The sequence below is a fragment of the Salmo salar genome, chromosome 13, assembly GCF_965601325.2.
Source record: "Salmo salar chromosome 13, fSalSal1, whole genome shotgun sequence".
Taxonomy (NCBI): Eukaryota; Metazoa; Chordata; class Actinopteri; order Salmoniformes; family Salmonidae; genus Salmo; species Salmo salar.
Genome location: NC_138303.1, coordinates 99,026,277 through 99,040,872, shown reverse-complemented (window position 1 = coordinate 99,040,872; position 14,596 = coordinate 99,026,277). Strand labels below are relative to the sequence as shown.

The following is a 14,596-nucleotide window of genomic DNA, read 5'->3' as shown; positions in this document are numbered from 1 at the left end:
ACTACATTTACATACAAATTACATTTAATAAAAGCAATCACATTCAACTACATACAGGTCCTCAATCAATAATTTAAACTGCCTGAGTGACCCCAGTAAATCTAACTGCAGTGAACTCTGCAGATTGTTCCACAAATTAGGGGCATAAAAGCAAAACACAGATTTTCCCAAATCTGTGCAGACTGGAGGGATCACTAGTGTTATCCATTCCTGTGAACAGGTTTGGTAACTTCTGATTATGTTAGTTAATGATGTTACATATAGAGGGAGTTTCTGTAAGATGAGTCCTAAAATTGTCCCCTGTGATAAAACGTATTGCTGAATGGTAGACTGCGCCCAAGGGTTTTAAAACAGAGGTTGCCGCATGCATGTAAACACTATCACCAAAATCCAATACAGGGAGAAGTGTTGTTTGAACAATCTTTCTCCTATTTTTAATACTAAGGCATGGTTTATTTCGATATTTAAAAAAAAAACTATCTTGGATCTTAGCTTCTTAGTCAGATTTTTTTATATGCGTTACGAAGGACAACGTGTCATCAATCCAGACACCCAGGTACTTATATTGTGAAACAAGTTAAATTAGGGCTCCATTTATAGCGCAAAGGCCTCATTGCCAAAATCCCAAAGCATCCCTTTAAAGGTCAAGTCCACCACTTTCAACTTCATATTCATCATCTCCAGCACCATACCTGTGTCTACATATGTGACATATCAGCATGTTTCTATGATCTGTGGTTGAAAATATATTTTTTAAATTCTTTAAAAATGTGAAGTAAAAAACGGTATTGTCTTGCTCGACATGTCACCGCGAATCTGTGTTTTGAAAATATATATTTGAACTTTTGTTGTAATTGGGTATAACTTTTGAACTTTATATTTTTTTTACTACAAAATGTAGAAACGTGCAGTTTTCACACATGTATACTCTGGTATTGTGCTGGAGGTAATGAATATGAGGTTGAAAAGTGGTGGAATTGCCCTTTAAGACAGAGGAGAGGGAACGTCTGAAGTTGGGGTTACGTAAGGATTCACCGATATACCGGTTCAGATGCCAATGCAACCGATCCAAATGAAGCATAAGTCCTTCAGAAAACCGATTCAACCGTTACGAAAAAATACCTCATATTTTGTGACAACTGCGTCCTCTCCTTCAGTGTGGAACTAAGCATGTAATTATGTTGACAGTCATTGATCTACAAGTCATTTTGCATGTTGAGCAACCCCAGGCAATATCAGTAGCCTAGTCAAACTGCACACATTCCTGATCTGGCACATCTGCATGTCACCTTCAGCATTCAAATATTTGTAAAATGGCGTGCACAATATTAGGCTTTATTAGTTGTGACAACCAATGTTATTTGTTAGGTTATTTTTTATCAAATGAGTTGTTGAAAATAGTATTTTAAACTTCCACCGGAGACCACTCTTATCTGGCTGTAGGCAGGCTACATGCTGATCGAGGCTTACATGACATTTTATTTCAGTATTTTAGCTTGAATCAATCAGTGTGTATGGTCAATTTTAGATATATATAAAGTTGATCATTTCATAACGAGGAGAGCAAACTTTTGCGAGGCACGCTGCCTGGTCGAAGCGGGAGAAGAGAAGCTCACTCCAGCAGGGTTGCTAGGTCTAGTAAAAATTCCTTAACCAATGACCTTTCTAAACCTTCCCTGAAGGCCTGAACTAGCCCAATGTTTGTTTTGCAGCAAGAGAGGAGTTCCCACATTTAGACAATAAACCCTTTTCCCATAATGTTATCGACGTAACTTGTAACAATGTTACAAGCTAAATTTATTTATTAACAAAATAATTATTCTTGCGAGCTGTGATGCTGATGTCGCTTTAACTCGTTTGACTGCTATGATGAAGTAATGATGAAGTAATAAGGCACAAGAGGGTGTGTTGTATAGCCAATATACCACGGCTAAGGGCTGTTCTTAAGCATGATGCAATGTGGAGTGCCTGTATACAGCTGTTAGCCGTGATATATTGGCCGTATACCACAAACTCCCGGGGTGCCTTATTGCTATTATAAGCTGGTTACCAACATAATTAGAACAGTAAAAAGTGTTTTTTTTGTCTTACCTGTGGTAAAAATACGTTTTCCAGTGATTTGCCGACATTATTTGTTGATGGGCATCAGTTCTAGCATGTTAATATGCTTTATGGAAGAAAAAAAATAGGTGTCTCCATAATGACAATCTAAATAGCCGACCTACAACCGGTAAAAAGTCATGACGTGCGCGCGTGCTGCTCTCTCCTCTCTCGCTCATGTGACTCAGCCAATAGGGGACTAAGCTGCCTGCTGCAGTGATCTCAATACACACACACCTGCAACAGTTTTCAAAGTAGCCTAATCTAACTGATAGTGGGGTGGTAGATGCCCAGTTTCCCTTATGGCTCAGGTCAGGTGCCTACAGTACATACACCATAGACATACACTACATGACCAGTAGTATATGGACACCTGCTTGTCTAACATCTCATTCCAAAATCATGGGCATTAATATGGAGTTGGTTCCCCCTTTGCTGCTATAACAGCCTCCACTCTTCTGGGAAGGCTTTCCATTAAATGTTGGAACATTGCTGCGTGGACTTGCTTCCATTCAGCCACGAGCATTAGTGAGGACAAGCACTGATGTTGGGCGATTAGGCCTGGCTCGCAGTCGGCGTTCCAGTTCATCCCAAAGGTGTTCGATGGGGTTGAGGTCAGGGCTTTGTGCAGGCCAGTCAAGTTCTTCCACACTGATCTCGACAAACTATTTCTGTATGGACCTCGCTTTGTGCATGGGGGCATTGTCATGCTGAAACAGGAAAGGGCCTTCCCCAAACTGTTGTCACAATGTTGGAATCGCAGAATCATCTAGAATGCATAGCGTTAAGATTTCCATTCACTGGCGCTAAGGGGTCTAGCCCGAACCATGAAAAACAGACCCAGAACATAATTCCTCCACCAAACTTTACAGTTGGCACTATGAACAATAGCGTTCTCCTGGCATCCGCCAAACCCAGATTCATCCGTCAGACTGCCAGATGGTGAAGCGTGATTCATCACACGTTTTACTGCTCCAGAGTCCAATGGCCGCGAGCTTCACACCACTCCAGACGAGGCTTGGCATCTCACATGGTGATCCTAGGCTTGTGTGCGGCTGCCCGGCCATGGAAACCCATTTCATGAAGCTCCCGATGAACAGTTATTGTGCTGATGTTGCTTCCAGAGACAGTTTGGAACTCGGTAGTGAGTGTTGCAACCGAGGACAGACAATTTTTATGCGCTGAGCGCTTCAGCACTCGGCGGTCCCGTTCTGTGAGCTTGTGTGGCCTACCACTTCGAGGCTGAGCCGTTGTTGCTCCTAGACGTTTCCACTTCACAATAACAGCACTTACAGTTCACTGGGTCAGCTCTAGCAGAGCAGAAATTTGACGAACTGACTTGTTTGAAAGATGGCATTCTATGACGGTGCCACGTTCTCTTCAGTAAGGCCGTTCTACTGCCAATGTTTGTCTATGGAGATTGCATGGCTTTGCTCGATTTTATACACTTGTCAGCAACTGATGTGGCTGAAATAGCAGAATCCACTAATTTGAAGGGGTGTCTACATACTTTTTTTTGTGTATATATATATATATATAGTGAATATATATACACACACACACACATACCATAGACAGACATACATAATTCACACACATACACGAACACAGAAGTCAGCTCAGACAGATCCAGCTCAGAGGTCCAGCTCATGAGCTCCATCAGCAGCAGATATGAATTTAAATGTAAAATGGATATGTTTAAGCAACAACTTAGTGCATCAAACCAAATCTTATCGATTAGTTCCTCTAATGAAATTGAATCGCACCGAAACATTTCAAACTTAAATCAAATCAAATGTATTTATATAGCCCTTCTTACATCAGCTGGTATATCAAAGTGCTGTACAGAAACCCAGCCTAAAACCCCAAACAGCAAGAAATGCAGGTGTAGATTGTAAACAAATCGTTCTTGTATCTTATCGGAGCCCATGTATCTAGATGCGTATCGAATTGTCTTGAAAGGGAAAGATGCACATCCCCACTATTCCCTTTGATGCACTTTATAGGCCAGGGAATAAGGCTCTTGTCAAAAATAGTGCACTTTAGGGCAGAGGCTGCCATTTGGAATGTAGCCCCCGAGTCTGTGATGTCATCTCCTGTGTCTGTCCTGCCTATCATTTCAGGCTGAGCCGACACCCCCCATGTATGGGACGCCTCCCCCTGGGTCAGCTGCCCCCCCAGCCTCCTCGGCCGCCGCATACCCCCCCATGTTCTCACATCAGTACCAGTGTAAGTGTCTCAAACATCACAACCACTTCCAGGTGATAGGTGCTCTCTTCTTCGTGTAGAAGGAAAATGGCACACTGAACACTTCTAAGTGTGTATGCTGCCACCAACACATTTGGAGTATACATTCAATATGCTCGAGCTAATCGTGGCCTCGCACGTCCTCGCAATCGTGGCCTCGCTAGCCTTGGATATTCTAAATACAGTTAGTGTCTCCAACTGTATTCCAAGTCAGACTATCTTCAATGCCCTGTTTTCTAAATTTAAACCAAGCATTTTCTGTTGAATGTTTGCTTTCCTAGTGTCTATTTGGAATGTTCTTTGCTAATCAGCCTTGAGCCTTTCTTTGGCGATTTATCTAAACCTGAAATATCACCCTAAATTAAAATGAGAACGTTTGGCTGTTAACTATCACTCTGCATGATGTCCCATTCTGAATGACGCATTTTTCATGCCTGATAGTCTCTCTATAAAAATCTACATACAGTCATGGCCAAAAATATTGTTATCTGTGCAATTTATTCAGATAATACACAATTTCTTCCAGAAAACTGTTGAAATTCAAACATATTTTGGTATCCACATATGTATGTCTTTGTTTTGCAATTGAACAAAACCATTTTTTTTAAAATAATTTACTAAATCTTAGCTTATTCCACAAAGAAATCCTAAAATGGCCCGGACAATATTATTAGCACCTTCTAGAAGTAGTTAGAAATAATTTGATTTCCAAGCAGGTGATTCTCTTTTACTTTGGAATTGAACCCACCTGTTGTGAGTTGCTTGTGCCTGCAATATAAAAATCACTCATTCAACTAGTTTGAATAGAGAAAAGGACTCGTTCTCCTGTTTTGTGTCACTGTGTGTACATCAATCTCCATCACCAGAGATCTTGTTCCTGTTTCCACCGTACGTGATGTTATCAACAAGTTTAAGGCCCATGCCACTGTAGCCAACCTCACTGGGTGTGGCCACAAGAGAGAACTTGATGGAAGATTACGGCGAAGGATTGTTAGAATGGTGGAGAAAACATCTCGATCAACTGCCACACAGATTCAAGCTGACCTGCAGACACGAGGTATGACAGTTCAACTCGCAACATCCGTCATCAACTTAATGAAAGGGGGTTGTATGGTAGGAGACCCAGGAGGACCCCACTGCTGAGAGAGAGACATAAGAAAGCCTGACTGCAATTTGCCAAAACACACGCGAACATGCCAAAATCCTTCTGGGAGAATGTCCTGTGGACAGATGAGACCAAATTATAGCTTTTTGGTAAAGCACACCATCTCTATGTTTACAGAAAACAAAATTTAAGCCTTCAAAGAAAATAATACCTTCCCCGAAGGCAAACATGGAGAAGGTTCAGTGATGTTTTGGTTTGCTGCCTTTGGCATTGGGTACCTTGAACGTGTGCATGGCATCATGAATCAGGAGAATACCAAGGCATTGGAGCGCAATGTCGGACCCAGTGTCAGAAAGCTGGGTCTCTGTTGAAGGTCATGGGTCTTCCAGCAGGAGAATGACCCCAAGCACACTTCAAAACGCACCAATGAATGGTTCAATATCAAATGCTGGACTGTTCTGAAGTGGCCAGCAATGAGTCCAGATCTAAATCCCATTGGAAACTCATGGAGAGATCTGAAAACAGCAGTTAGGAGAAGGCACCCTTCAAATCTGGGAGAATTGGAGCTGTTTTCACAAAAGGAGTGGACCAAACTGCCAGTACAGAGGTGCAGGAAGCTCATTGATGGCAATAGGAAGCGCTTGATTGCAGTTATTTTGACCAAAGGCTGTGCTACCAAATATTAATTTAGTCAATGCCATCTGTTTATTTTTAGATTTAAATGGATATATTAAGTTCTGAATCAAAATCAAAGGTTCTGTATTATTGACAGTGAAATAAAGAATTGTGGAGACCAAATATTTTGGTCAATTTCAACTTATTTTTGGGGGAAATTGTGAGTTACTTGAAAAAAGTGCAAGGGTGCCAATATCTTTGGCAACGACTGTACTTTTGAACTAAGTTGAAGCATTTTTCTGTAATGTTACCATATATTGTAATTATTAACAGAAAAATGCTTCCATTTCCTAAACTGCTAGAAATTAGAATGCATGTTACTTTTGTTAAAGACCCACAGTGAGCACTGTTAAAGTCTTTAATGTAACTCTGTGACTAATGCATGCTGTTCTCTCTCCTGTGAACCCCAGCCTACCCTCCGGCCAGCCAGTACAACCCTGGCACTCTTCAGTACTCTGCTCCTCCTCCTCCCTCCTTCTCCTCCTCCTCACCTCAAACCCCAGCTCCAGGCTTCATGCCCCAGTACACTCAACAACCCCTCTACCAACCTCCTACCATGGGCCAGCCTCTGTCTTCCGCTCCTCCTTCTCATCCTCCTTTCTCTCCTACTTCCTCCTTCTCGCCTCCTCTGTCCACTGGAGCGTTTTTCCAACATGGCGGGCCGGGGTCGCCTGCCTCGTACATGCTGCCTCCTCCAACCGGATCCTCAGGTACGCAGCCTGATCATGGCTCTGCCCCTCTCGCCATCCACCAATCATCTACAACATGCCAGTACTCAGTCAGAGGTGTCACTGGCTCTGTTCCAATGTCACAATAGCCCTTTAGAAAAAAACAATGTATTGGACCTGTATTCTAAAGTGCTATGCTAGTGTGGATATTGGAACAAAGCCATATTTCAGTTAAAAAGACTAACCTAATGTCATGTTTAGGGTTAGAGACCAACATAGGAAGCTAGGGCTCCATATGGAACTGGTCTTAAAATTGAGTAAGTGACAGACAGTTGCGTAGACAGTGTCCAAATACACTGCCTCCTGCCTCCCTATGGCCTTATATGTGCTGTCTATCTGCTTAGTGAGCACAGTGCAGACAGCCTTCAGACAGTCAACAGCTGCTGTTCCAAGCCTCTCTCACACCTCTATCCCTGGGTGGGGAAAGCTGAGGAAGCGTTTCTCAACTGACACTGTTACTCCTCTGAAATATGGCTGATACTTATTAACATGGCCCTGTCTGGCCTTCTGGGGTAACCGAAGTGTATGATGTTATTAGCATCTTGTTAAATGAAATGGGACTTTATTAGGTGTAAACATTTACAGGTAGAGTATCAACAACACATTTGTGGGAGGTGCGGCAGGTAGCCTAGCAGTTAAGAGCGTTGGTCCAGTAACCGAAAGGTCACTGATTCGAATTCCGAGATTAAAAACCTGTCGATGTGCCCTTGAGCAAGGCACTTAACCCTAATTGCTCCTGTAAGTCGCTCTGGATAAGAGTGTCTGCTAAATGACTAATTTAAATGTTGAGTGTACTATTAGTAGTTCCCTAGCTATCATTGTCATTATCATATTACTGTTCTCTCACATGTGCCCTGTTGGTTCTGGGAAATGTTGTATAGTATTTGTTTCATTCACAGAAGGATAGAATCCAGACAGTACCTGTTTCATGGAAGGTGGTGAATTTAAATAGACAGCTCAGCTCTGCTACCTTATATAATTACTGCCCGGAAATGTCTGCCACCGGGCCTGACCAGATCATTCATCAATGTAATCAAAACCATCAAAGCGCTTGCCAATATTCCTGATGACCAACAGCAAGTTAGTTGCATTTCCGCTTCTGTTTTATAGATTCATATTTAATCAAAGAACCAACTTCTGTTTTATAGATTCATATTTCATCAAAGAGCCAACTTCTGTTTTATAGATTCATATTTAATCAAAGAGCCAACTTCTGTTTTATAGATTCATATTTAATCAAAGAGCCAACTTCTGTTTTATAGATTCATATTTAATCAAAGAGCCAACTTCTGTTTTATAGATTCATATTTAATCAAAGAGCCAACTTCTGTTTTATAGATTCATATTTAATCAAAGAGCCAACTTCTATTTCTTTTTTAAACCAGATGATTTTAACGGGAGCTATCACATAATCAGGTCTGTCACAGACCGGAAGTACCCAGGACAATAATTCTAACTACCATGATGCTGTTGACCAAGAGGTTAACGTGGGTATGAGTGTCAGTTGGTCGGCCCCGATGTGTGGGGGTCTGGGCAGGAGCGCAAGCAGCAATGATTGGGTTGGTGGTAAATTTGAGTCCATTTGGGATGGCTCAGAGCTTTGCTTGGCTGTCTAGGGCAGGCAATATCCTGATGAAAATTACAGGTAGAAGGATCATGATGATACCATTTAGGGGTCAGCCCAGGCTACACTGCTCAAATACCAATACATTTAGCCTAAATTAAAACTGTTTTGGTAATTTACTGAAATGTAAATAAAATTTGCCGTTGCTTGTTGTCTTGCTGATGCACTATGAGATGTATCGCTTGCTTCAACTTTGGCGATTAGTAAGTTTTTTTTTTAAACCTCCCGCTTTGGCTGAATGTGTCAATGTGTATTTCATGTATGCATAATCTATGAGCAGAATTACTGTTTTACCTCAGCCACGACATCCCTGGTTTGAAAGTGACTGTTCCCTGGAAACTGCGCCGGCATTTTCGCTACATTTATCCCCACGTGGGCCAGCCCTCTAGCAATTTGAGTTTAAGCCAATGAGCTTCAGCCCCTCACCATTTGAGTGACAGCTAGCAAGACGCACACACAGCAGAGAGAGGGAGAGAGCAATGACATGGTGCACATATCTGCACATATGTGATGTAGTACGCAATTTTCTGGGACCACTTTTGGTTCGTGGGCGCTACATTCAGAACTACTGGCAAAAAGTGTACAGAATTACCGGATAATCTATTTAAGCCTTCCCTGTAGCTCAGTTGGTAGAGCATGGTGTTTGCAACACCAGGGTTGTGGGTTCGATTCCCACGGGGGGCCAGCACAGAAAAAAATGTATGAAATTGTATGAAATGTATGCATTCACTACTGTAAGTCGCTCTGGATAAGAGCGCCTGCTAAATGACTAAAATGTAAAAATGTAAATGTTAAGTCATTTTTAAATAAGAGCAATCAAAGCAATGATAATATTTTTGCCTATCCATGCTACCAAGAAATCGTTAAATGAAATATTCAATATCCCTCTCTTCATACCCACTTATGAAAAACAGCTCTTACAAGTCCCGTTCTCTATGCCCGAATCATTCCAGTGTTGTGCTGTGAGTAGCCTGGGTGCCAGTCTAACTGTGGTTGTCTCTTGCCAAGCTAGAGAAAGTGGCACCCAGGCTGTAGTGAGGAGATGGGTGAGTGATGGGTTTCTTTCTGCTTCTCCACAGGCCCTCAGAACGGCTGGAATGACCCTCCTACCCTGAGCAGAGTGCCGAAGAAGAAGAAGGTGAGACCTATCACACAACTACTAACACATACAGTATCATGCTGTGGTCACTGACCCTGGGTCTATAGCTCTCCAGGACACAGGAGTAGGGGATTATACATACATACATACATACATACATACATACATACATACATACATACATACATACATACATACATACATACATACATACATACATACATACATACATACACTGAGTATACAAAACTCTTCCCATGATATAGACAATGCAGGTGAAAGCTGTGATCCCTTCTTGATGTTAAATCCACATAAATCAGTGTAGATGAATGAGGAGAGACAGGTTAAAGAAGGTTTTTAAGCCTTGAAACATTTGAGACATGGATTGTGTATGTGTGCCATTCAGAGGGTGAATGGGCAAGACAAAAGACTGAAGTGCATTTGAACTGGGTATGGTAGTAGGTGCCAGGCGTACCGGTTTTTGTCAGGAACTTCAACGCACGGCCTCCCGGGTGGCGCAGTGGTCTAAGGCAGTGCTAGCTGTGCCACCAGAGGTTCTGGCTTCCAGCCCAGGCTCTGTCGCAGCCGGCCGCAACCGGGAGGCCCATGAGCCGGCGCACAATTGGCCCAGCGTCATCCGGGTTGGGGAGGGTTTGGCCAGCAGGGATGTCCTTGTCGCATCGCGCACTAGCGACTCCTGTGTCGGGCCGGGCGCAGTGCACGCTGACCAGGTCGCCAGGTGTACGGTGTTTCCTCCAACACATTGGTGCGGCTGGCTTCCGGGTTGGATGTGTATTGTGTCAAGAAGCAGTGCGGCTTGGTTGGGTTGTGGTTCGTAGGACGCATGGCTCTGGACCTTCACCTCTCCCGAGTCCGTACGGGAGTTGCAGCGATGAGACAAGACTGTAACTACTGATTGGATACCACGAAATTGGGAAGAAAAGAGGGTGGGTTTTTCAATCTCAAAAGTTTCCTGTGTGTATCCAGAATGGTCCAGCCGCCTTGACACAACTGGATTGTATTTATTATGGACCCCCGTTAGTTCCTGCCAGGGCAGCAGCTTCTCTTCCTGGAGTCTAGAAACATTAAGGAAGTTCTATACAATTGAAAATATTACTTGACATTACATTTCATAACACTTTTCACAACACATTGTGTTCCCTCAGGCCACTATTCTACTATCACATATCTACAATACGTATGTGTGTGTAGAGTGTGTGTCTTATGTGTGCCTGAGTGTCTTCACTGTTCCATAAGGTGTATTTTTGTCTGTTTTTTTCCCCCAACCGGATTCTACTGATTGCATCAGTTACATGATGTGGAATAGAGTTCCATGTAGTCATGGCTATATGTAGTACTGTGTGCCTCCCATAGTCTGTTCTGGACTTGGGGATTGTGAAGAGACCTTTGGTGGCATGTCTTGTGGGGTATGCATGGGTGTCTGAGCTGTGTGCTAGTAGTTTAAACAGACACCTCAGTGCATTCAGCATGTCAACACTTCTTACAAAAACAAGTAGTGATAAAGTCAATCTCTCCTCCACTTTGAGCCATGAGAGATTTACATGCATATTATGAATGTTAGCTCTCTGTGTACATTTAAGGGCTAGCCGTGCTTCTCTGTTCTGAGCCAGTTGTAATTTTCCAAGGTGTCTTTGTGGCACCTGACCACACCACTGAACAGTAGTCCAGGTGAGACAAAACTAGAGCCTGTAGGACCTACCTTGTTGAGTGTTGTTAAAAAGGCAGAGTAGCGCTTTATTATGGACAGACTTCTCCCCATCTTAGCTACTGTTGTATCAACATGTTTTGACCATGACGGTTTACAATCCAGGGCTACTTCAAGCAGTTTAGTCACCTCAACTTGCTCAAATTCCACATTATTTATTAGAAGATTGAGTTGAAGTTTAGTGAATGGTTTGTCCCAAATACAATGCTTTTAGTTTTTAATATTTAGGACTGACTTATTCCTTGCCATCCATTCTGAAACTAACTGCAGCACTTTAAGTGCTGTAGTAGCTGACGTGTGTAGTGTTGAGTCATCCGCATACATAGACACACTGGCTTTACTCAAAGATTTTAAAAAGGGGCCTAGACAGCTGCCCTGGGGATTTCCTGATTCTACCTGGATTATGTTTGAGAGGCTTCCATTAAATAACACCCTCTGTGTTCTGTTAGACAGGTAACTCTTTATCCACAACATAGGAGGGGGTGTAAAGCAATATTACATACGCTTTTCCATCAGCAGTCTATGATCGAGAATGTTAAATGCCGCACTGAAGTCTAACAAAACAGCTCCCACAATCATTTTATCATTAATTTCTCTGTACCAATCATCAGTCAAGTGCCGTGCTTGTTCAATGTCCTTCCCTATAAGCGTGCTGAATATATGTTGTCAATTTGTTTACAGTAAAATAACATTGTATCTGGTCAAACACCATTTTTTCCAAAAGTTTACGAAGGGTTGGTAACAGGCTGATTGGTTGGCTATTTGAGCCAGCTGATTGGTCGGCTATTTGAGCCAGTAAAGGGGGCTTTATTATTCTTAGGTAGCGGAATGACTTTTGCTTCCCTCCAGGCCTGAGGGTGCACACTTTCTAGTAGGCTTAATTTGAAGATAAGGCAAATAGGAGTGGCAATATTGTCAGCTATTATTCTCAGTAATTTTCCATCTAAGTTGTCAGACCCCGGTGGCTTGTCATTGTTGATAGACAATATTAATTCTTTCACCTCTTCCACACTCACTTTACGGAATTCAAAATTACAATGCTTGTTTTTCATTATTTATACTTGGATGTGCAGTGTCAGCGTCTGTTGCTGGCATGGCATGCCTAAGTTTGCTAATAGATGCTTCTAAACAGCTTCTACCTCCAAGCCATAAGACTCCTGAACTTCTAATCAATTGACCCCCCCCCCCCTCCACACCACTGCCACTCTCTGTTGTCATCTATGCATGGTCACTTTAATGAACTCTACCTACATGTACATACTACCTCAACTAACCAGTGCCCCCGCACATTGACTCTGTACCGGCACCCCACTGTATATATTGTTGTTTTTTACTGCTCCTCTTTAATTACTTGTTAGTTGTATCTCTTATTCTTATCCGTATTTTTTGAAACTGCACTGTTGGTTAGGGGCTCGTAAGTAAGCATTTCACTGTAAGGTCTACATCTGCTATATTCGGCGCATGTGACTAATTAAATTAGATTTTAATATTGCCAATTACTTTAATGATTTTTTTATTGGCAAGGTTTTGTGACGAATGAGCCATCTGATTCAATGAATGATGGAGCTGAGTTTGCGTTTTTGCCCAAAATATAATTTAAGGTGCTCCAAAGCTTTTACTATCATTCTTTATATCATTTATCTTTGTTTCATAGTATAGCTTCTTCTTTTTATTCAGTTTAGTCACATGATTTCTCAATTTGCAGTGCATTTGCCAATCGGTTGTGCAGCCAGACTTATTTGACATTCCTTTTGACTCATCCCTCTCGACCATACAATTTTTCAATGCCTCATCAGTCCACAGGGATTTAACAGTTTTTACAGTCATTTTCATAATGGGTGCATGCTTATCAACAACTGGAATAAGCAATTTCACAAATATGTCAAGTGCAGTGTCTGGTTGCTCCTCATTACACACCATAGACCAACAAATATTCTTTACATCAACAATATAGGAATCACTACAAAACTTACTGTATGACCTCTTATACACTATATTAGGCCCGGCCTTTGGAACTTTGGGTTTCCTAGATATGGCTACTATATTGTGATCCATACATTCAATGGATTTGGATACTGCTTTAAAGCTAATTTCTGCAGCATTAGTAAAGATGTGATCAATATATGTGGATGATTTCATTCCTGTGCTGTTTGTAACTACCCTGGTAGGTTGACTGATAACCTGATCCAGGTTGCAGGCACTGGTTACAGTTCAAAGCTTTTTCTTGAGTGGTCAGCTTGATAAAAGCCAGTCAATATTTAAATCACACAGAAAATATACCTCTCTGTTGAGGTCACATATATTATCAAGCATTTCACACATATTATCCAGATACTGACTGTTAGCACTTGGTGGTCTATAGCAGCTCCCCACAAGAATGGACTTTAGGTGAGGCAGATGAACCTGTAGCCATATTACTTCAACAATATAGACTTAGAAGGCGAACACACCATCCACCGCTTCCGAGCATATTACTCGCCAATGTCCAATCTCTAGACAACAAGGTGGATGAAATTAGGGCACGAGTTGCCTTCCAGGGAGACATCAGAGATTGTAACATTCTCTGTTTCACGAAAACATGGCTCACTTGGGATACGTTATCAGAGTCGGTACAGCCACCCGGTTTCTTCACGCATCACGCCGACAGAAACAAGCATCTCTCTGGTAAGAAGAAGGGCGGTGGTGTATGCCTTAAGATTAACGACTCATGGTGTAATCATAACAACATACAGGAACTCAAGTCCTTTTGTTCACTTGACCTAGAATTCCTTACAATCAAATGCCGACCGCATTATCTACCAAGATAATTTTCTTTGATTATAGTCACAGATGTGTAGATCCCCCCCCCCCCCCCCAAGCAGACACCTCGATGGCCCTGAAAGAACTTCACTGGACTCTATGTAAACTGGAAACCATATACCCTGAGGCTGCATTTATTGTTAGCTGGGGATTTTAACAAAACTAATCTGAGAACAAGGCTTTCTAAATTCAATCTGCATATAAAATGCGTGACACAGCTGCTAGCATTCTGGACCATTGCTACTCTAACTTCCGCGATGCATACAAAGCCCTCCCCCGCCCTCCCTTCGGCAAATCTGACCATGACTCCATTTTGTTGCTCCCAGCCTATAGACAGAAACTAAAACAGGAAACGCCCGTGCTCAGGTTTAAACTACTGGTCTGACCAATCGGATTCCACGCTTCAAGATTGCTTCAATCACGTGAACTAGGATATGTTCCGGGTAGCCTCAGACAACAACATTGACGTATACACTGACTCAGTGAGCGAGTT

The 14,596-nt window shown here is 42.3% G+C and overlaps 1 protein-coding gene across 5 annotated transcripts in view; it reads left to right on the top strand.

Annotated features, from left to right (window-relative positions):
- LOC106568322 (protein transport protein Sec31A) overlaps nt 1-14,596 on the top strand; it is a 41,387-nt gene that overhangs the window by 20,678 nt on the left and 6,113 nt on the right. For 4 of the 5 annotated variants that reach the window (XM_082960506.1, XM_082960504.1, XM_082960508.1 and 1 more), the window contains 3 exons: nt 4,224-4,329; nt 6,538-6,837; nt 9,559-9,617. In XM_082960506.1, the coding sequence (XP_082816632.1) occupies nt 4,224-4,329; nt 6,538-6,837; nt 9,559-9,617 (465 nt within the window). The remainder of the gene's footprint in view (nt 1-4,223; nt 4,330-6,537; nt 6,838-9,558; nt 9,618-14,596) is intronic. The other variant, XM_082960507.1, reaches the window with a different exon arrangement.